Consider the following 23,644-nt stretch of genomic DNA (forward strand, 5'->3'; position numbering starts at 1 on the left):
TAAAACTCCCCACCAAATAAACTTTCAACAGGGGAAAAGTAGAGGAAACCTCAGAAGAAGCAGCCGAGGGGGAGGGTCCCTCCATTGCAGACATGCAATAGAAGCTGTGGAAGAAAAGCAAAAAAGTGTGAAAAAATGCCAAACGCTCTCTGCTGCCAGTCATCAAATGAGAAGATGTGCTGCTTTTCCTTGTCACATATCACAGTAAACTGAATATCTTTATGCTGCTGTGGTTGTGAATGAACACAGCAACCGTGATGATGTAAAAGCTGCTGCAAGTACAATATCTGGTTAATAATGTCAGTAAAATGGCCTACATTGTGTTAAGTACAGTTTGTTTGCAAAACTTTTATTCGCCATGGAAAAATGAATCAGTCAATCTAAAAAAATAACTGAAGTCTTGTTTCAGAGGCAACATCACAGATAATACAGACTTCTTTTTCTGTACAGAAGGAGGCAAAGGACCATGCAGATAGATGGATAAGAAAAGCTTAAAGCTAGTCTACAGTGTCTGATTTATGGGTGATAATACTGTATATTGGTGTTATTGTTTTTCTGTTTTCATTTAATGAGACCTTACTATCAACATTTTTGCAATTACAAACGGAGGTTGATCTTTGTGTGTCTGCCTTCTGTTATTTTTAGGAAGAGAAAAAAGCAAGCGGAAACGCAGCCGTAGTAGATCTTCCTCGTCGTCCTCTTCTAGTTCGTCGTCATCATCATCGTCATCATCGTCTTCTTCTTCTTCTTCGTCATCGTCCTCCTCTTCATCGGGTTCATCACACTCATCCAGCCGCAGTCGGAGTAGCTCGAGCAGTAGCGGTAAGTGTATCATTAGAGTCTGAATGCATCTAAGAGTCTTTGGCTGTTAAACATTTCAGTTCAATTGAGGGCCATGTGCTGAACTTGGATACTTTATGGCACCGACCAAATTGCATTGATATAATCGAGTATCAAAAAATACCTTCTCCTTCATTGCTAAATTTTGATACAGACAGAGGAGTTAATCTCAGTGAGCCAATAAACATGTAGCAGGTTTGAACCAGGACATAATAATTCTGGTGAATGGCTGACGTGGTAGCAGCATGCAGGAAAAACACAGGTTATTCATGTCCTGCTGGTTGGCCAATTGCTGCAGTGCTGCACTGCACACCACCCCAGCTGGGTGCACACTAGCGAGCACCGTCTCAACATCAAGCTGCTAACCTTCATTAGCACTGTTTTCTCTGGTAACCCTGTTAGGGCAGCTTGTTTGTGATGGGGCAGAGGAGGTAGAGCAGTCGTCTGGTATCTTAAGGTTCCCAGTTAAATACTTTTTATACATTTTTATTTATTGATATGACATGAACAGACAACTTCAACTTGTGGTGGTTAGGTTTGTTTTTTATGCTGTGCTGCGAAAGAGTTGACACAGACAACTTAAGTTAAATCACTTTGTTATTTTTTATATTATGAAACTGTTTTTGAGTGTATAAAAATGCCAATGAGCTGAAAAATAAAATATAACAGTTGGACAGTAATGTGTAATACAAGTTCCTTTTTCAAGTTCCTAGTTTTTATGGTTTTTTTCCTATAAGGGGCTTTGTAATATTATGCTCAATTTCTTATCACCACTTAAGTGCCAATATTGCTAAATTAATTCAATGTGTTCTTGTTGTTTTAGACTCTCGCAGTAAATCCAGAAAGCAGTCTAAGAAAAGGAAAAAGGAGAAACATCACAAAAAAGTAATTTTGTGCATTTTAATCTTATGTGTTTATAATTTCAAATGACTGAAATATTTTGTAAGTCAGTCACCGAAAACTAAGTTCGACTGATTTTGTATCCTGGAGCAGAAAGGGAAGAAAGAGAAGCGACATAAACGTAAAAAAGACAAGAAAGCAAAAGGAGGAGAAGAAAACTCGGGACCTGTCCAGATCTCCAAGGTAACTGCTCGTTAGGGTCCCATTACTTAACAGTTTCTTGTGGCAAAAAGAGAAGCTTTTCGATCCCAGAGATCACTTTGTTTAATTTATTCATGTTGTTCCTTGGCTGTTTCACTTGTAGCCACAGACTAATTATATAATCTTGTCAATCAAATTATTTTTTTGTATTCTAGCCCCCTAGAACTTACATTTGTTTTTCTTTCAGTACTTGAAGGACCGGAAAAAAGGCAAGTACAGCATGATTTCAGGGAAGAAAATAAAGATGAAAGTAAAGAAGTCAAAGAAAGATAAACAGGTAATCTCACCTTTTTTGCTTTCAAGTAAGGAACCAAGTGTGCCTTTATAGTTTGTGGCTGGTTTGTTACTTGTCTTGACTCACACATGTCTTTTTTTTAATGTTACAGCGGGATAAAAATCGAGCAGAGCTTCTTGAGTTTTTGAACTCTACTCTGTGATGCCACTGTGGATGCTAGTAGCAGTGCTCGGGCTCAGACATGTCAGCAGAACTCAGGAAACGACTCATCTTTCCCGTATAACAGAAGGTTTTTCTGAGGAAGAGATGACGAATAAGACACACTGGGGCAGCACCGAGCCGGGTGGAGTGAAGGAGCTGCGCCACATGTTGTGAGGTGACGTGCGCTCAGAACACTAGCTACAGTTTCACCATGGTACAGCCCAGGATGCCAGTTCTTCAGCTGAGGCTGGAAGCTTTCTCGTGATATGAGAAGTGTTTATGTTGAGCAGTGTCCTCCCAAGTTTTATCTGCGGCCAGTTAGATCAGACAATGATAAAAATTGTAATTTGACAAATCACACAGAGCTTTGGATGTCGGTGAATTGCCAGTAATCTGTTTCTCAACTTTGCTTGTGGTTTGAACGTATAGTCGCCCCTGATTCCACAGTTTACATTGTTTGACTTTCAGTCACAGTTGGGAAAAGAGTATCAAAATTGATGCAGGAGAATCAGAAATATCATATTTTTCAAGCCACACATTTGTCTTCCTTGTCAAAACAAGGCGCCTGCATTACCCATAATGCAACTTGACTGCTGACAGTTCAACCACAGGTTCAGGTGTGTTATGCTAATAGCGAAATGTATCCTATCCGATGAGGATCGGGCTACAGAGGTCTGATAAGCCCACTTCTCTCTAACTCCACACCCCAGAAGTAGTATTCATCTGCCCCAACCAATGCTGACTCAAGTGACATCACTTGAGGCAGTTCATCACGCAGCTTTTTGACGCAGCTGCCCGTGGAGACGCTGTGTACAACCATTCACATATGCAGTGGCTCTCTCCCCAAGACCTGAAGTACTTTTTACCTGCTGGCTGTGTCAGTCACATCAACCTTACTACATTTAGGACTACCCATACGTATACTTTTTGTAGATAACTGTTTCCACAGTAAATGTTGGATGTGGGAACCACAGTGTTATCAGTGTGTACTGATTATCATTGTTTTTAATATGTACATTTTGTTCAAAATGATGTGAGAATTGACTTGTTTGAAGATAACTGTATGTATTCAATAACATTCATTCACTCAAACTGTGTCATGAATATTGTTTCAACATCAGTCCTTTTATTAAATTGAAATATAAAATACAATCACTGTTAGTCCCCCTGTATCAATCCAGTTGAACGCTTTCTATGGATGATGGAGAAAACGTGTTGTGTATTGTCGAATTGCGTTGTGTGGAACGGAAAAGAAACAGCAATAAACTGCTGCAAAGATTTTACTTTGAAATGTTTCACTCAAAATGGTCTTGTAACATCTACTGATCATTTCTTTAATGACGAACAGAAGGAAAGCTTTCAGATTTCTGACCTTGGGTGATGAATTATTGTGCCAAGCGAACGTGTACTGCTAGAGAAAATGAAGCCCAGCCTGTAGATGGAGAGCATGACTCACCTGCTGAGCGATGTGAATGTGAGCATTGACTAACACCAGTAATTCATCTCAAGGCTGAATCAGTACAGTACAGAATTTATACACAAATCTCATGCAAAACATTCTGCGATAACAGATCATTCCACTGTGCAGCCATTTTGTGTTGCATGCTGCAACAACACCATCATATTTCAATTGTTCCTGCAACATTTAGGCTTCAAGAAAGCCTTTAAATTACATAAATATCCCTACCGGACTACGGTAAAAAGCCTTCAATGCTTAGATGCCAACAAAACATAATATGCATCACTGTAAAAGGCATTAATCTCACGCAAAGTTGAAACTGTTTGAAGTCCAAAGAAGGGCTGTCAAGTTTCAGAAGATCTGAGGAAAAACCGCCTGGCGTTGCACTTTCAGGTGTAAAGTTTAAGCAGTAAATGGATCAAACGCTGATTGGTCTTATACTGAAAGTAGAAGGAGGATTGTGGGAGCCATCCTGCCTCACCTGGTGCAAAGTGGACATACTGCAGCAGAGGATCATGGGTATCAGCATCTGTGCCGCAGAGACATCCCACTGTCACTGTCCTGTGAACGCCCCACATCAGACAACCTTACTGCTGTTGGCTCCTTTGTATCTGAAGTCAGGCATGCTCCACACCCTCTGCGACCTCTCATCCCTCCCCATCCCTCTCTCCACGTCCTCAGACACGGTTTTGAGGTCGCTCAACCCCGCCCCGTCGGCCGCAGCGGAGGTCAGGCCCACTGTGCTGCCGAACGGGTTGATCTTGATGCGGGACCTGAAGTTCACGAGGGACATGCTCATGGCACGTTTGTTGTTCCACTGGCGAGAGAGCCGCTGCGCCTCCTCCTCCTCCTTCAGGTGATCCAGAGCCTCCAGGAGGACGGAGCGAAACAGGCCCGACACCTCATGCACCTCGGGCTCATTGGCCTGCATTACCTCCCTGAATCTGTGCAGAGGAAAACACAAAACAGTCTGATGAGACAATGATCATGTGGTTGCACAGGTAATATCAGTCTAATGTTATATTCTGCCACAGTGGAGGAGCAGTTCAGAGCACTCCACCCAGGAGAGGCTTCGCTATGACTTAAAGGCAGGGTATGCAACTTCATTTAGAAACAGCTTTTGTCTCATTTGTTGAAAATGTCCTGCAGCAATCAATAAATCAACTGTGGATTCAAGCTGTAAACACAACACTGACCACACCTCACCTTTAACACTTGATATGCCAGTCAGTTGTTCCTTATAACACAGCTGACATAAAGAACTGGATTATCCATTTTTAATCTTATATTTGCTCTGGTTACTCTAATTAGGTAAGAACAAAGAATATACCTCCATATCCTTCCACATACAAGAGCCAGACTACTTCCTTCTTACACATTCAACCATGTTTATCACACAGTACAACATAATAATAATAATAATAATAATAATAATATAAAACTAAAGCATAATAAAAACAGACAAGAATTTTATTCATGTTTTAGATTTTTATCAGGGTTTTATTCCAACTTCTGATCAAGAGCTCATCTGTGTGGCAAATGCTATAAAAGGCATCATAGATCACAGTCATCAGCCCTCCTCCTGTGTGAGCGGCACACTCCTGCCAACCAGCCAATTACTCCTCCTCCTCCTCCTCCAACTAACAAGAGGTGCCTCAGCCTTAACAAGCCTTAAAATAGGTAATAAGTGACGATGTAAGAAGACCTGGCGAGAAGAGGATCAACAGCTTCTTTCATTGGTTGGAATATTGATTTTTGCAATTTTGAGCGTGCCACTGATGCGACTTGTGGCCATCTTGGGGGCATGAAAGCTCGTTCTTCACCTCGGAAACAGTCTCCTGATTTAACTCAAGGTTTCTTGGAGCTTTCAACTGCATCTCCTCTGTTACAAGAAAATTCCACATGTTCCACATTCCACAAACACTAAAAGTAATTTCTGGGTTTTTACTTTTCACTATTTTTCAAAAACTACTGTCTATTCACATACAGAAATGAAGAGTTCGCTTTTTAAAAATCAACTTTTTGTGTTTCTCAGATTATAATAATTGGAATTTTAAGGTAGTTATACAAATGTAAACCAACATTTTACATGATCAGAAACATCTTTAGCTTAGTGAAAAAAATAACGGACAACTGACAACTGACTAGGATTTTCTTGAACCTTAAATTGTAGGTTTAGAAGGTCAAATCTTTATTTATCTATTTGATTTTAATAGTTGTCACAAAGATAAAATACAAATAGAATATAAATGTGGAACAAGAAACTGCTAAAAGATCTTCACATCACCAAAAAGATAGAATACATATAACTGCAGACTCATCCTACCACTGTGACGATTTTCATACAGTCCATTCTTATTGATTTTTTACATTTTTTAAATATTTCATTTATTTGTTATCATTTCATTTTATGTGATGGGCTGGCCTTTGGGAAGACCCAGATGTTCAGTTTCAGAGGAACAATCAGATAATTACACTTCACAGCAAATCTGACAACTGAGGACTCCTCCTCTGCACCTAATTAAAATCACACAAACAGGCCCTAGTTGGTCCCTGTTGTGTGTGTGTGTGTGTGTGTGTGTGAGTGGTGCGATTTTTTACGTAGCGGTTGGCACCTCAGTGCTCACTCACATTAACACCAGCCAAACTGCTTCCCAAAAACTGTCGAACTCAAACAAGGCACCTGAGACCTCGACAGCTTTCTGTGAACAGACGCTCAAACAGGCTCAGACGCCAAAGAATTACAGAGCAACGTCTGTTTGGTCAGAGATGCGTCATGACATCACGTGAACAGATTTTCAAGGTATTTAAAGGGTACCTTTAACGTGGGAACAATTGATAAAGTTTTGGTGGTAATCTGGATTTTTATAAATGTAAATTAATTTAGAGGTCCTTACGTACACGTGTGTCTTCAATCATCAGATGGCGGTTCGATGTCGTTCAAAATCCCATTGACATTTGTAACAACTATTATTTTTTTGAGCTGCCCATAATGAATGGATTTGCAGCTAACTCCTAGGCCTTAACGTAGTCCCGGTTAGTTCATACTTGTGTGTAATAGCAGCAGGACAGAGGGCTGAACGCTGTAGAGGTTTTCAGACAGCGGATAACTGCTAACTCACCATCTGACCAGGTGAGCATGAGTCAGTCACATAATCTCACAGAGATTTTCTCTCTTTTCTCTCTTCTGTTCTGTCTACATCCCCCTGGCGTTGATGATTTAATACAAAGCCAGTGAAGCTCATTTTCACCTGACTAATTCTGTAGTTTTTTTTCAATCCTGCAGTAAAATTTAAAGTTTCTTCTCATCCCTACATTAGAATTCAGGTTTTAGATGCAGCTTTGTGGAGTTTGACTGAGTTTGAATTTGTTTCATGCAATATCACATCCAAAAGAGTTTTGTTAATGTTAATTATTGAATCTTAAATTGAACAGTGTTAATACTCTGAATTACAAATAAAGTTGTACTTTACTACTTTACTACTACTACTTTACTACTTTGCTACATGATGAGTTTTTGCATCTCCTTACTTGAGTATGATCAGGCCACAGCAGGGCGGCGGGACCTTGGAGCAGAGGTCCTCCAGGCTGAGCCTCTCCCCGGTGCTGATGCTGTAGGAGGACCGGGGTGTGCTGGCCAGCCAGCTGTAGTCCACCCCTGTCTTGAGGCGCCGGTACTCGTTCTCCCTCTCCCTCTGCTGCCTGTCCGCCTCTTTCAGCTGCCAGCTGAACTCCACCATCAGGGTGTCTGTGACCACGTCGGCTGGGTCCCTCCGGGGGCTCCGGTAATACGGCTCATTCCAGCTGAACCAGGAGGCCATGGCACTTGTGCTTCTTTACAGCCCCCTGGTGAGGAAACATGATCAGAAGTAGTTTTCACACTGAAATGAGTCGATAATTAATTCATTTTAAGGTGGATTTTCTTTTTCAATGCTGTGTGTGACTGGACAATGGAAAGAGAACAGGCTAAACTCTTCCAGCAGATTAGATTTGCTGCTTTAAAAGCAATGAGTTGACCAAAAAACATTTTGGAGAGGCTGTACAGTAAATGGAACCTGTGTGCTGTGCCGACCTTGAAATATGAGATCAATAAAACAAAACAAGCAGTACAGAGCTGCAGCAAGCTGTTATGCTGAACATTTAAATGATCGTCTAGTTCAGTCAATCATGTGTTTTTCAAGGCTTTCTCAAAATGCAGCACCTTTTTAGCTTTGATACTTTTATTTAGAACATGTACAGCTTGGATGGTTTAGCATCATTTATAACACCACATCCTCTGATGTGTTGTTTCCACATCTGGACCCAAAGGAGAGCGTCCCCCCCATGTCCTCATGGTCGGGCTCTTTGTTCTACAGGTGTGCCGTCGCCTCCCACTGATGCTGCATTCAATTCATTTGTCAGACTTTGGTCTGCGTTGCTTTTTGTGATGAAAGTACAAAAAGGTGGCAGAGAAGGCCACTGATGAAGGTGTTGTTAGTCATTTACTGAAAGTTCCCCCTTCTCAAACGAGAGGATTTGCCTCTTTTCTTTGTCATGTATCATTTTAAACTGAACATCTTTGGGTTTTAGACTGTTCATTGAACAAAAAAGATACAACACCTTGGATTATGAAAAGTATGGGAAGCATTTTTCATGATCTATTAATCAGTTAATTAAAATTGTTAGTTGCAGACCTAAACTGAATATCTTTGGGTTTTGGACTAGTGATCAATTGAGCGCCTTGAGCTTCAGGAAATTGAGATTTTTCCATTTTCTCATATTTTATAGGTGACATGACATGATTTATTACTTGAGAAAATAATAGGAAAGTTAATTGATTCCAAAAATAGCAGTTGGATAGTGGCACAATCTCTCTCTCTCTCTTTTTTTTTTTTAATGTTGTGCGTGTAACACTGTCTGGTTTATTAGGTGCCCATTTAGTTTTGTGTCTGTCCTCTTTAAAGCTTGAGTTAATCTGCTTTATATTACCCTACTTCTCTGTGATGGAGTCAGATTATCAACATGTGCAGAGAAAAGCTCTCAAAATAAAACGACAGAGTGAGATTAGTCGCAGTCTTGCTTTTACCTCTGAACTAACCAGTCAAAATGGAGTCAAACACATCCAGCCAAGACAGTGTGTCACATGGATACAAACGCCTCTGTATGGCTGTCCTGTAGCCTGTTGTTCTCTGTATTTAAATGCTGTTTTAATGAAGATTCTCTTAGAACAAATAAACAGATAGAATAATGAATAAACTGGAGTTTGGTGCTACCAATGATTATTGTCATTATTGATTCCTCATTCATTCACAGTCCAAAACTCAAAAAGGCTCAATTTACTATAAAGCAAAGCCAAGAAAAGTAGAACATGTCTACATTTGGAAATATGCAACTATAAGATCTTGGAGCATTTTTGCTTTAAAAATGATTATCACATTAGTTGCGGATTCATTCTGTTGACTGTTACAGCTCTGAATAGGAGACACTTTCTCTCTTATGCTCCCCTGCTATTGGGGCATCCAAAATTTGGGGATTTATTTCCCATAAATAACAAAAAAATACATTTCTGGCTCGTATTTCCCAAGAATATCCCTCCTGTTCAGTTTTACATCCAACTAGTTTTCATGGTTTGACTGACGGCTACTTTTGACAGCTACAAGCGCCGCCAATGAATCTGCTGAAACGCCACTGGTCACAGTCATCTGGTCCAGTTTACTACAAAGCAGAATTGAGAATGAACGTTTAAAAAAAGAGGCTTTTTCTTACCTTTTCTTCTCCTTCCTTTTTTTTAAGTTTGTCTTGGAGTCCACAAGACACAAAATCAGTGAAAAGCAGAATCAGAAAAGATAAATAGATGGATGCTGAAGAAACGAGGCTGTCTGAATGAAAAGCAGAGAGAGGAGAGAAATGGATTCTCTTCCTGCTCTCTCCCGTCCACACACAGACCCACAGTATTATCTCCACCTCTCTCTTTCTCTCTCTCTCTCTCTCTCACTCTCTCACTCTCTCCCCTCCTCCTCCCAGGAGCCTCTCTGGCCTGCCTTTACTTGTTGCAGGAGGTTGGGGGCACCATCTCCAACTGGAGCCATTGGATCACGGCCCCTGATGAAGTGCTTATGTAGCTTTTTACGATTCGCCGTTGCCATAGTGATGCTCCTAAGCCTATTTGTCCACAATAAGCTCCATCAGCTGAGAGGGAGCTGAAGAGCGATGAAGAGGCAGATAAAGAGGACACAGTGGGTTGAGCAGCGAGATGGAAACAGGGAGATGAATCAAAGGATGTTGTTATGAGGATGGGGTTAGCGTTGTGTGGGCTCTCCGTGCAGCGACGACGGCTTAGTTAAGTGGCAACATCTGCAGGAGGTCAGCCAGTGTAAATTAACTTCCCACAGATAATTAGTCTCACTGGCCCAGAACAGTCATGCATGAATTATAGGAGGGTTGGTTAACGTACCAGTTGCAGGAGGAAATGTTGATGATGTGGTGCAGATGATGGAGAAGCAGAGATGTAAAGAGTCCAGATTGACTGTGCAGTTGTTGTGTAGGTGGATATCAAGGTTTGTTGGCTTATTCTGTGCGTGGGCGTGAGCAGCTAACCTCAGATGATTTTCTTTCTGCACATATTCACAGTAACCTTAAAATCCCAGCAACACCTCCACCACAACACCACCTCCTCCTCCTCCTCCTCCTCCTCTGTGTTTTACACTAAATAAAATGCTGGGTGAACTATGGACTCTGGAGCAGAGCAGAAATACAACATCCAACAGTGTAAAACAGAAAACCAGTGTGATTTCTTTCAGTTTATCTTTTGGTTTAGCGATAAAAAAAACTATTCAAATAATTTAAATTAATTGTGTTTGAACCATCAAACACGCCGAGGGTGATGGACATCTCAAAGCAGATGATTCAAACAGTCGACCCTGAAACAGAAGCAGCTAAATGGAATTCAGACATCATTTGTTTTAGTGTTTGCACCTGAGATGTCAAAATGTCTTAAGAACTCACAAATCACTAGTTAGTCATATATCTCAATAGATATTAGTGGAACAATCATAGTGAGCTACATTTAAGACATATATATGTATATATGTATTTATGTACATATATTTATTTTTCTCATAAATGCGTACATATACTACAGGTTTTTGTGAACATAGCATACTGTAATAATAAGAAAAATTGTTATTCATAGCACAGTACATACGGTACTTTAGTTAGCTACAGTATGTCATGTCATAACCTTTTAGCCGGGCTTTAAGAAAAACTGTCAGCACCATAAAACATGTTTTATTTTAGACACTGGAAGGTGTAAATGTAAAAATCTCTTTTCAATTATGTTGTTGTGCAACATGTGCGTGATTCTTTTGCACTCATGAATACTGGTTACTCTGAAAAGGATTTAAAAGTTGTTATAAATGGGTTATATAATGGAGCTTAGCTGTATTAAATCACTGATAAGGACATTTTAGGTTGCCAGGGTGTCTAATTAGGCTGCTGCATGTCCTCTTCAATCATAATGACGGTGCTGTATCTTTTTTATCTAGCTTAATTATTCAAAAGAAAGACCTTTTGGATAGAAAGTTTGGCCTTTCGCCTTCTGGATATTAGGTTAACATTTTGTAACGCATTAGATTAGACAGAGATATTGATCTATCCAGCACTGGATATCTGAATTCTGTTGTCTTTGCTCTTATAAAAAAGGAGTCTAAGGTGAGTTTTGGTGGTTTTACCCTTTACTTCCTCATTTCAAAGCCAGAGGCCGTCTCTGTCGTTCTGTTTGCACACATCTTGAAGGTGACAGATGGCCAGGTAAACTCTCCCTGTAATCCAAACAGATGACAGTGCTAATCCTCTAAAGTGATTCCCTCCATCAAGTCCTTGCGAGCCTGACTGAGCGAGCGGCCGCAGGGCCCTGACGGTGCGTCACCAGGCACTGATGTTGTTAGGCGGAGAGACACCTGTGTGTTCTGACAGATGACAAGAGCTTTTAGACCCCATCCTTGTATCATCTAATGTGTTTGTCACCCACATCTCAGCCCTGTCCATATGGGTGGCACACAACAGGCTCATAGAGGTGTTTGTATTGAGCCTCAGTGGATTAAATGATGGGTGGACGTTGCTGCATTGGGGCCAATACAGTGGTTGATCAGTTTGTTCGTGTTCAAAACTGACTCTTAAATGTGTCACTACCTGAACATGGTTGAAGTCATTGTAAATTAAAGTAACATGAGAAAAGCCTGAATGCAGGATCTTCCATCTGTAACTCTGCCACTTTGGAGATCAATTAGCTCATAATAAAGGAATAACATTTAGATAATTTATACATAATTTAGTGTAAAGAATGATCGGTGTTATTTCACACAAAAAACATCACATACATGGTAAATTCACAGCAGAAATGGAATTCAGTGTTCATAACACGACTAAAATACAGGACAATAAAATGAAGGGGAAAAAAAGAATTTGAAAACCATCCTCTGCTTTTCTACATGCTTTTATCAGTCCTCGACTGGGTTCCAAGGGGTCCCCAGAAAAATGTGGGATATTTTAATTTCACTATTATTTCACTGACTAGAAGTTAGCTCAATGGGAGAATGTATAATAGTGACTCTGTTCATAGGTTTCACACTCCACACTGTCTGCCAGTATAGACAGCTATGAAATAACTTAAACAGGATAGGACTGGTATATATAGAATAATATAGAAAAATCTAAGAAAACATTGAATTTAATCACTTATAGGAACACAGTCCTTCTTACCTTCATGTATATGCAGTGCTTATATTTTAAGATGGTAAAAGACATCAATTAATCAATAACTCATCGTACAGACTTAAGAGTTTGTTCAAACCTCACCTCTTACTCTCAGCAAGAAAGCAAATAAGCATATTGAAGGGATGACTGAGATTAAATATAAATCTCAAACACATTAAAGTACAGTGAAAAGCTCCTCAAATAAATTCATCAAAATATCATTAGTCATTAGTCAAAATGTCATTAGCTTTCTTATAAAGGTGTTAGGAAATAGAAAATGTGCAGACACGCTTATGCTAATACATTTTTATGTTAGTACATTTATGCTTTATTATCATGAAGTTTTAGCCTGATGCTGGACTGTGTGATGGTTGCTGTGACCTTTACACAGATCAAAGAGATGTGTGTTGGCGTAGGATGTATCAGACTGTGCTTGCATTCTTGAGATAAAGAAGAGTTCGAGAAGGCCTTGAACGGAGATGCTTATACATGTTATATATGCTTGAAAGACACTGAGACTGCTCAGTGCAGATGTAGATCTTTGTCTGTACTCCTTGCTTGTTGCAAGTAAAACTTTGAACTGAGATCTCTGTCTCTGAGAGTTTATCTTGTGTGTTGGGAAATTAATGGTACGAACTAACAGCGAAAATACAGTTCTGGTCTTATAGAAATAATTTCCTGACAAAAGGCGCATGTGTTTATTTTTACCATACCTAAAGTGATACAGTTTCCTTGTGGTACATCAGTATACAGAGCAATACCTAATGTAATATAAATATTATATTATAATATTTTTTTCTGTCTGCTTTATCTTGTTGCTGATTTTTTGTGCTTTAAAACCAATGAGCATGTGGTGAAAAGAAGGCCAGGTTTGTCTCTCCTATAAAGTTTTAGCTCTGACTCAAGCATCATTTCTTTGTAATCTTCTTTCTCAGAGACATTTTAGTTCAATATAAGCAGATATAAAGATGTTTTTAAGTGTTTTTAGGTGAATCCATTTTCTCTGTTATAAAAATGTGATTTCATATGAGAGATCTACACTTCAGGCTCCTCTCCGCTGTAGTGTGTCCAAGTTATTTTTTCAAACACATACGCACACACTGGTCCTGATAAATAAACCTGACCAATCTCCAAGAGGTGACCAGGACAGTGAGTCAGTCAGTGTGACTCAAGGGGAAGCACAGACTGGTCACAAGAGTGTGAACAACACCACTAATACTGTGTGAACAACAAATTACATCACCCTCTTGCAATGTGCCAGGCCAGTGGTTGTCAAGGTCATGTCTGCACAAACAAAATTCATCAGCTTTTGAATAAAGTGCTCCTCTATTAGCGACCAAACAGTGTGACTATTTAGGAAAACGTGTGATTTACATATTTCGTGCCTGTGAACCTCATCGTTTCGCCAACAGTTTCAGTAATGGTGGACATGTGGATGTGGAGAGTTCTGGTGGTCCAAATGATCCACTTAACGGCGTCTAGTTAGTATCATACTTCATTCATAAGTGTTTTTCTCATAATGATTTGAATAATTATCTATATTAAAGAACTCCCGTAAAAATGGAAGAAAAAAAAAACAAGAAAGCAGTTCATCTGCCAACAAATTGAATGTGATAATTTTAGTCATTTTAATTAATACAGACAACAAATACTCATCGTTGTCTTTATCTTGGGGTTTAAAAAAACACCACTGAACAAGCTTTTATTTTGAAAGTAGGAGGACCAGGAAGACCATTCACTTCCGGGTCAAATTGACCAGATCACACTTGACTTACAAAAGATTTGACTGATTAATTTCTCTGCTGCATTTTTCAAACCCTTTAATATATTTGGGACAACTGGTTACTACTATATGGACTCTCTATATGTGTTTTCTGTGCTTTTAAAGATTTAATGGTTTATTTTTTTCTAAGTTTTATCATATTTTCAATGCATAAGTGCTCTTTTTCACCTTGTGTAAAACACATAGCATCAGTGTTTGTACTCTGCTATACAAAATAAACCTGCCTCCTCACAGCCTCAGTATCTGTGCAAAATGCTGATATAATGATGAAAATTAGATAAAAGGTGACCTTAACCTATGTCCTGGTGTCAGTTTTTGAATTCTATGGACTGGAAACCCCTTTGCTTAAAACTTTACATGACAGTAACTAAGCCTGTCCCACATCTCCAGGATTTTGTCAGCACTCAAACGCACCACTAGAGGGTAGATTCTCACCATTTTTGCTGCTGAGAGGCTTCACACAAGCTGTTTCTATCCTCATTATTTTTTCATCTCCGCTGTAACATCTCAGTTTGTTGGGACAATAATCGTCACAGGTGGTTTGAGCCGTGTCAATACAGTTTTGGGTGGAGAAAAGCTTTTTGTTTTGAGATCTCATACTTCACATTCTTGAGATGAAAAACCCGAAAAGTTTGATCAAACAAACAATGTGCCACCACACCTCCTGAGCAAATATTAATCCATGCACAGGAACACATTCCTTCCTGGACTCCCATAACAACAAGGAACAGAGGGGCTTCGGCAGAATACCTGATGGAGAGGGCAGCACATAAACATGCGAAGCAAAGTGTGAAGTGAATGAGGACTATGTTTTAAGGCTTTGGGAGCTTGTTGTGCAGCACATTAAAAGACAATTGCCCCCTTTTTAGCTCCTCCAGTGAAGACACAAGCAGTGAAGTGCCGTGGACAGACACAGACTCAGCTGAATGTGAGCTTTGTGGGATTGTTGGACACATCTGTCAGGCTTTGTGCGCGTCACCCTGAGGTGAACCGGGTAACAGTCACATGATGAACCAGAGCACAAAACACTGATGCTGATGTTTTACTGTCCATTCCTCTGAAATAGTCATACGTGGGATGATTTTTAACTTTCAGAGGGAATGACAGTTAAAGCTTTGTTTTGTTAAACGTGTTCCTCAGCTTTGTGACACCAAATGCTTAAATATTGACCGCATATTGAAAATCACTGCTCTCACTACATTTACGTCTCACAATAAAGTGCATCATGTGATCTGACCTCTGAATGTCGGAAATATTGTACATATTTGTGCTGTAGCTCATAAGTCTGGACTGCAAGATTATGAAATAAATAAAGTAAATAAATAATAAATAAAATAGATGGTATTTCTTCTGAAAAGCTGCACTTATTTATATTTTCCAGACTGACTCTAGTATGTATCAATCCTCTCAGACATTTAAAATGCTAACCACAGCATTGTTAAGTACATTTAATCAAATAGTATACTTTAGTACACTTGTAAGTATTGCCATTTTATGCTACTTTACATCTACTCTATAGAAAATATTGCATCATTTAGTCTACTGCAAATATCTGTCAGCTATAATTACTGGTTACTTAACAGACACAGTTTTTTGCTTCACATCATGATTAATTCTTAATGACAATTTATACACGTTTGCAGATTAAAATCATACAACACCAAAGCATAACTAACATTGAAATGTTGCCTACATGCTAATTAAGCCATTCTGCACAATGACTAATTTTGATATTTGAAGTACTTATAATACTTCTAAACTCTTGAATGCAGGTCTTTTACTTGTAATGGAGTATTTTTTACATTGTGGTGTTACTACATTTGCCTACGTAAAGGAGCACTCTGAGAACTTCTTCCACCAACTCTTGAATCCAGCTGTCCCCATGTGTGCAGAGACATTAAAGGAAAAAGCTGGAGAATTTTAGAGGAAGTGTGAGCGGGTGATAAACAGGGAGGTGAGGGGACTTCCTGGAAAGAGAGGGATTACGTTATTAAAAAAAAAACAGGCATCTAAGGGTATTAACAGCCTAATACCAATGTATAAAGCTGTATTATGACATTTCACTCGCTGTACTGTAACCTAACTTTGTTGTTAACTAGCCTAAATGTGTTTCCTTATCTGTCTCTATAAACAGCCACTAAAATTACCCCTTTGTTCAAACGTGATTATGTAATCCCAAAGCCTTGACACGACAGACATGTTCTTTAGCATCTGACTGCAGCTGAAGTCTCCAAGCTGCCCCTGGTGTGTATAGTGAAGGAAGTTCAGGGCAGATCACATGAGTGCAGTGAAAAAAAACTCTGATTTGCTGACATCCCCTTTTTCATTGGCCTTTGTCCAGCGTCCCATTTCACTAGAAAAGCCTCTGTGGACTGCGTACTAAGGTCAGTGAATCGGCACTGAGAGCTGAATACTCTCACAGGTCATCGTGGTGTGATCTGTTGGATTAGCAGGCATAAAGAAACTGTAAAATGAAGCTCAATGATGCCTCATGATGGTCTGAAGGTTTAGCATTTACAGGCTCAGAGTAACTGATACAAATTAATCCTGTTAATTTATGAGAGGAGTTGTTTTCTCACCAAATATCCCTGCATAGAATTATGAATTACAGACATTTTGGGAAACACCCTCATGCTGCTTTCACAACAAATAGGATGGTTGAGATAAGAAAGAATTCAAGCCAGACAATGAAGGCACTTGTAAGATTACAGGGTTAGTAAGGGGTGAAAATAGCACAACATCCATTAGATTTAGGTGTAATTGCCTTGAACAATGGATTGTGACTGATGTGAGACACCCACGTTTGTTTGGTTTTCAGGCTCTTCGACATTAACATATTGTAATTTTCAAGAAAAACAAAGATTTTCTGTTGTGATCATTAACTTTGATGTCAGACACTCCAAGTACAGTTACTTCAATATGACATGAAAAGTGTCTTGTTGCTCATTTTGCTGAACGTTACATGGGAAGATTAAAACCACTCTCATGTTTGTGTGTTAAGTATGGAGAGGAGATTAGCAGAGTTTATCATAAAAACAGTGGGGAAACAGCTACAGTAGCCTGGTCCTCTTCAAAATACAAAAATACAACTACCGGCTCCTCAAAAACTCACTAATCAACACTAACTGATGGCGCTTGTCTTCCACAAGGCTACAGCTGGTAGACCTAGTTGCGTAAGAAGCTAAGTGGGTGGTAACTATGAGCTTATGTTATGTAATGTTACGTGTTTATATGAGTGTGGTATGTAACAGAGTTGTTTATTTGATAAACTGGCAAGAACTGCAACGCAGGTCCAATATTCATGCATCTTTTAGTTCTGTTTTGGTCTCCACCAACTCCTGAAAGAAATAAAAATAAACTGAGGGACATGCACAAATTTCTGCTATGTTCAATGGCTGGGTTGCTAGTTTTTTATGTCTGTAATTTGGGTTTATCTGAATTTTTTAGCAAATTGTGGGCTGTAAATCCCAAAAAATGGGCTGAAAAATGTGAAACAGCTGAGTGGAACTGTAGACTCAGAGGCCATCACTCTCTGTAGGTCTGTCACTATGCCGTACCATTAGTTATGTCATTTAATTCTAATCTAAAAACCTGCAAAAAAAACACACCAAGAAGAGTGATGACACACTTTTGAAAACTTATATAAAACTTATCCCAGTTTTCCCTGCTCACCCGACTGAGTGGAGCTCAGCGTGCCAGCTTTCAGTCAGATAGTGAGTTTGGCACAGACGCCCTGAGGTCTGATTCTCTGCCTGTTACATGGACATATTGCAACGGCAGATGGCTGGACATGTGATGAAATGAAAGAAAAAATTCCTCCATGCAAACTGGAGGACACTTTCTGTGCAGAATTTTATCTCCTAAGCCTTGGAATTACCAAATTATTGGCTTATTGATTTAGTTTGTATTGAAAGCCTGCGTGTCTTTGATGACTGCAACCATTCTCAGCTTGACTCATCCGCAGAGTGAGTCGATGGTCGCAGCGCAGTTGCGTGAGGAACTCCAGTTTGCCCTCTTCATGCTGAGATAACATTATGACCTCGCGACCTCTTCAGCTTGCTCTCTGTTTGTGTTGTACACAGACAACAGGACAACACATATGCATACAAGTGGGATATCGTATTGCAGAGTTAAGGGAGTTCATGTTTTTTCTGAAGGATCTAAAAAATCTGTTAGTGTGTACGCACATTATATCATGTAGGTGTATATGTGAATATGTGGTAGATATATTGTATCAGATTAGTGAAGGCTGGTGTGTTTTGACATCTCCCCTCAGGGCTCAATTTTTAGGGCTTCACAATTGAGGTCAGCGAGAGTTATCTGCTTACTGCAAGAGGACGTTTTGACTATAAGCACCAAAGATTTTATCCTTTTCGCAGACGTTTTGCATTTTTTAACCATCTTTTTCAAAGCGAAAAGACAAAGTGTGGGTGAAACATTACTGATAAATTAAAATCACTGTGGCCGTCCTCTTTTCAAAAGTGGGTCGGCAAATAAGCTAAACAGAAAGGCAAATGTGCATTCTAACATTAAGCTGCACAATTTGCCCAGTTTATATGAAGTAGGAGTTCAATTAATGGTTATTTTCTTTACAGATTCATCTGCAGATTATTTCATCTCAATCAATCGGTTAATTGTTTGGTCTTTAACATGTCGGAAAACATGGGAAATGCTCATCACAATATTCCAGGGACATATCAAAATGCTCATTTTGTCTGAACAGTTCCAAACCCAAAAAATCATTTCATTTACATAAAAGACCTAGAAAACTGAAGACTATTTCTGTTGAGTAACTTAGCAATTCAAATTTTCTCAGCTCTAATTTGAAGATACCAGGATGTTGAGGTGAGTAAGGAGTCATTTCACCATAAAACAGGTGAGATCTTTAAAGTTCAGAGCTTTCTATCAGCGGCTGCAGACATCACAGGGCTGAGTCCAGAATGTCCATCCTGAGGAAAATGAACTGAATAAAAAAACAAGACAAAAAGAAGAAAGACCCCAGGACTACTGTGTGCAGCTGAAAGCTGCAGGCGGCGAGCACACAAGACTGTGCAAACATTTGGAGAAAGTCTAAGCACAGTTTGTACTTATATGCAACAAGAAAAAAAACACTGAAATGGTTTCCAGCGTGTGAGCTTTTTGCTGTGCAGCTGTCCCAGTTTGTCTGTAACCAGGTCAGATCCATGTTCCAGTCACCAGGTTTATCTAGAACAACATCACTATTCATGGATACAAGACACAACAAAACATCATCCACAATGTAAGAAGTCCAGAGAAATTACATAACTTGTACAACATGTTCTTGGTGGTATGTTTTTATTTTTAGGGTTGACAATCTAAGCGCATTTTTCTGTTATATTCTACATTCTGCATTGTTTACATCCATGTCATCCTCTTTTCGTTGGTGCATTGCTACTTTTCTTTGCGCGTCACCATCACCTGAGGGGGCAGCAGCACCCCTGCCTCCCGCCTCCATGATGTATAATGTTCACCACCTTATCTTTATTGTGTTACCACGCTAACATTTGCTAATTATCACGAAATACAAAATACAGCTGAGGCTGATTGGGATGTCTGTCCAGCCGTTGTTGAGACATCGCCAGATACATCAATCTGCTGGTGACACCAGAGGGAGTCAGGGATCCTCTAGGGACCATGAATGTCTGAGTGGATTTTCATAATAGTTAATAGTTTAATATTTCTTGCGGTGGATTGAAAAATCGACATTTCCATCCCTACAGCTGCACTGCTCACAGGGTGCAAGTGCACAAAAACACCATCAGATGTGGTTTATTTCTATGACAACTGTACAGAGAGTTGAAACATAGAAAAGGAGGGTGAGAGATACTTTTATTTCATTATGTTTTACCAGGCAGATGTGCGTATATATCTGAGTGTGTAGGAGGGGAGCATATCAAAAGTAAGTCAGTTATGTGCTGTGCCGGTTAGGAGGGAGCCCACTTACTGCAGTGATGCTGCTGTTTTCACAGAATCCCTCTTGTCAGTTATTGCACACATCCTCGTGTTAGTGTGTGTGTGTGTGTGTGTGTGTGTGTGTGTGAGAGTTGGCGTATAGAGGGATGAGATATGCACAACAGCATTTGACAGTATGTTTGTTTCCAGCAATAAATGCGAGCCATAAAAATGTGTGAGCAGGAGGAGGAGGAGGACATCAGGAGAGATGAAGCAAACACGTTGTGTAACAGCAAAAATTAACAGCGTTACGGACGATAAAATGCATCACATCAGAGTGTGAGTCACTGATGAGGCCTGAGCAACACGTCGTCACTGTATTGTTAAAAAGTCATCTTACTCATCAGGTTTGGTTGATCAAGTGTTGATTCACACACTATTTTCGTGAATTCAGTATAAATGAATCAGTTGTTTTATCAATTTCTTGGTCACTGAGCTAAAACGGCAACAGCAGCAGACTAAATTTTGATCTGATGATGGCGCCAAAATTTAAAGGACAACCAAAGTTATAACAATTTTAAAACAGTTATGAACTTCTGTACCAGATTTCATTACAATCGATGCAATAGTTTCACCAAAAAATACAAACATGAAACTCATGGTGGTGCTAAAAGGAGAAGTCAGTGGATCATCAGTTCAGTGGGGATGTAGTGTATCATCTGAGAACCATGAATGTCTGAACCAGATTGCATGATCATCCCCCCGGTGTAAAATGAGATTTTTTTTCTCTCTCAGGACCGACCCACTGAGCAGCTTAAAATACCATTACTCTTTAATTTACCCAGAAACCATAATCCATGATTAAATGTTTCCTCTAATTTGGCCATTAATTTAAAAAGCAGAAAACCAAAACCATCAAAACACCTCAAAATGTAGGCGAACATGACTTCCCACTTAATTTACACATTAATTCAAAAGAAACTGACAAATCCCCTGATTGTCAATTTACTGTATTATGGTATAATTTATTACTATTAATAATGTGTGTGTGTGTGTGTGTGTGTGTGTGTGCTAAAAAGCTCCAGGCCTCATTTACACAAGATTGGAAAACGCTTTTCTGGTCTCAAACATATCTTCAAAAAGCAACTCTGAGTAACAACCGTGTGTTGTGGTGCGTGTTTGAGTCCGGGTTTGATCTACTATGACATCATTGTCCATGGACACACAAATACACTCCCACCACAAATCTGACCAACGTCACCCGAAAAGTAATCCAAGTCCAGGGAGGGGTCACCATCCCGACAATCACAATAACTTTACTTAATGATTAATCTACTAGTTCAACTAGAATTACCTTCAGCACTGACAAATACAAACAACTTCTATGCAAAGTTCTTGATAAATCAGTGTATTGAGATATTACCACAGAAACCATGATCCATGTTATGGTATGGCCAGACATACTTTCATTAGTCCATCCACTAATTTGAAAAGATAGAAACCAAACACATTTAATTTTATGTTATTTGTTTATGTCATTTTTCTCTCTCTCTCCCTTAATATCCATTAGTATCCATTAATTAACCCCATAAAATCCCCTCAGATTTATTCCAGCATGTAATCTCAAGTAATGAATGAGAGAGAATCTTACATTTTACTGATGTATAAACAGTGAAACAACAAACTTGAACTCGTATGTGTATATATGTATATATATATATATATATATATATATATATATATATATATTTCTTTTTCATATTTTTATATTCTTATATTTCTATTTATTGTCTTGTTGGTATGTTATATGGGAGAGGTCAGATGGAATTTCATTGTACTTTGCTGTATGATGACAATAAATCTGATTCTGATTCTGATTGAACTGTTCTGTCATACTATCTTAAGATTTGTCCATTTTTAGTATTTATTTTTATTTTTATTTAAGCATTTTTGATGTTCTTTTTGGTGTATCTTGGGTTCTGGGTCTGAATGTACAAATCAGAGTAATAGATGACTTTGTGCTGAAGTGCTGGACATCTTGCATGTGGTTTAAAGGTACTAAATGAAGATAAAATAATAACAGTCGTGATGAGAATCATTCACACTTAAATATTCAACAATCCTGCCAATATTTAACTGAACCCTGCAGTCCTGCTGCAGTCCTGCTGCTCAGGTGACTGATAATGACTGTCATGCCATTTATCTTCTCTGGATGCAGATTGCGTCTAGTAAAGATAATCCAGGATGGGGAGAGAGTGAACGTTTGTGTGGATCTTCTCTTTTCTTTTTATGGACTTGTTAGCACCCTCGTTTTATCAGTGAGGAATCAATTATTGCTGGTTGAACCCACTCACCTGCATGACCAAAGTCTGTGAGGCTGGCGAGTGACGGTACAGTGAAACATTAACCCAAAAAGTCTTTTCCTCAACACCTGCACTCACAGACTGAGTGAACAGACAAACATTTGATTTGTCACTTGGTTTTTATCACACACAGAGGAAACAAAAGCATTATTATGTGCCATCATAAGCATACAGCCAACACATGACGCATACAGCCAACACATGACCACCACGGGCATCTAATAAAAGTAGGCCTACTTACTTTCACACAGTTTTGAATTACTCATGCTACATATTTTTATTTTGGGTTACTTTCTATTTTTAATCCACAGCATAAAGATAATTATTTTCCATGCTCAACACCACAATTATCTGCATTTATAAGTCATCTGACAGCCTCACTCTCTACTCTGATTAATATTTTATATTTAACATGGCATCGGATCTTTATCTATATATGTCATCAGGTGCAGGGTTGTAACCAGTGGAGCATTGTTCCATTGTGATGTTTCTGTTTTAGTTACATAAAGGATTTAGGGGCTTCTTCCCCCTCTGATCATCATCATCATCACCACCACCAGAGAGCTGGTTAACATTCCAGCCCTCCTAATCTCTCTCTAAGGCGATCGGGTCCTTTACGGGTACAAACCTGCCATGTGGTCAGATTAAAGGTTACTAAGACGAGTGTGGGAGAGGACAGTCCTGTAGTGAAGTCCTGGGAGATTCTCGTTTTTTCACTCCCTGAGCCAGAAGTTTGGATCTCCCTGTTTTAAGCTACATCGACTCCTGCCGCGGACTTCCCCTGTGTCTCTGTGGGGCATCACAGGTGATGAGAAATATCCTCAGGGGTATCCACTGGACAAGTTGTTGCTCTTGATAAGGTCACATATTGTTTTTAAATAGTTCTTATAAAAGTAGGGTGAATTTATTGTTTGTTGTTTTATGATTCTGCAAAGAGGAAATTCAATACAAACAACATTCACACACATATTTTTATCGCAGAAATCAGTTTGAAAATTGTAAAAAAAAAAATCCTG

The 23,644-nt window shown here is 39.2% G+C and overlaps 2 protein-coding genes across 2 annotated transcripts; one reads left to right on the top strand and one right to left on the bottom strand.

The window, feature by feature from the left end:
* The first annotated feature begins 308 nt into the window (after positions 1 to 308).
* LOC139218329 (pinin) lies at positions 309 to 3,638 on the top strand. The gene is made up of 6 exons (XM_070849894.1): positions 309 to 327; positions 646 to 822; positions 1,664 to 1,725; positions 1,834 to 1,923; positions 2,129 to 2,218; positions 2,328 to 3,638. The coding sequence occupies exons 1-6, from the start codon at positions 309 to 311 to the stop codon at positions 2,376 to 2,378; spliced, it is 489 nt and encodes a 162-aa protein (XP_070705995.1). The 3' UTR covers positions 2,379 to 3,638.
* Positions 3,639 to 4,413: 775 nt separating this feature from the next.
* Positions 4,414 to 7,657, bottom strand: rd3 (retinal degeneration 3, GUCY2D regulator). Its single transcript, XM_070849461.1, has 2 exons — positions 7,368 to 7,657; positions 4,414 to 4,780 (listed from the first exon to the last, which is right to left on the bottom strand). Exons 1-2 carry the CDS (start codon positions 7,655 to 7,657, stop codon positions 4,414 to 4,416), a joined length of 657 nt encoding a protein of 218 aa, XP_070705562.1.
* Positions 7,658 to 23,644: the final 15,987 nt, after the last annotated feature.

Source organism: Pempheris klunzingeri, chromosome 18, assembly GCF_042242105.1.
Source record: "Pempheris klunzingeri isolate RE-2024b chromosome 18, fPemKlu1.hap1, whole genome shotgun sequence".
NCBI lineage: Eukaryota > Metazoa > Chordata > Actinopteri > Acropomatiformes > Pempheridae > Pempheris > Pempheris klunzingeri.

Excerpts from the sequence above, each read along its gene's own strand:
- rd3 (XM_070849461.1), bottom strand. The coding sequence starts at position 7,657 with ATGGCCTCCTGGTTCAGCTGGAATGAGCCGTATTACCGGAGCCCCCGG. Across the intron at positions 4,781-7,367 it reads TGTGGCCTGATCATACTCAA|ATTCAGGGAGGTAATGCAGG; the intron begins GTAAGGAGATGC and ends TCCTCTGCACAG.
- LOC139218329 (XM_070849894.1), top strand. Across the intron at positions 1,726-1,833 it reads AGGAGAAACATCACAAAAAA|AAAGGGAAGAAAGAGAAGCG; the intron begins GTAATTTTGTGC and ends ATCCTGGAGCAG. Across the intron at positions 1,924-2,128 it reads GACCTGTCCAGATCTCCAAG|TACTTGAAGGACCGGAAAAA; the intron begins GTAACTGCTCGT and ends TTTTTCTTTCAG.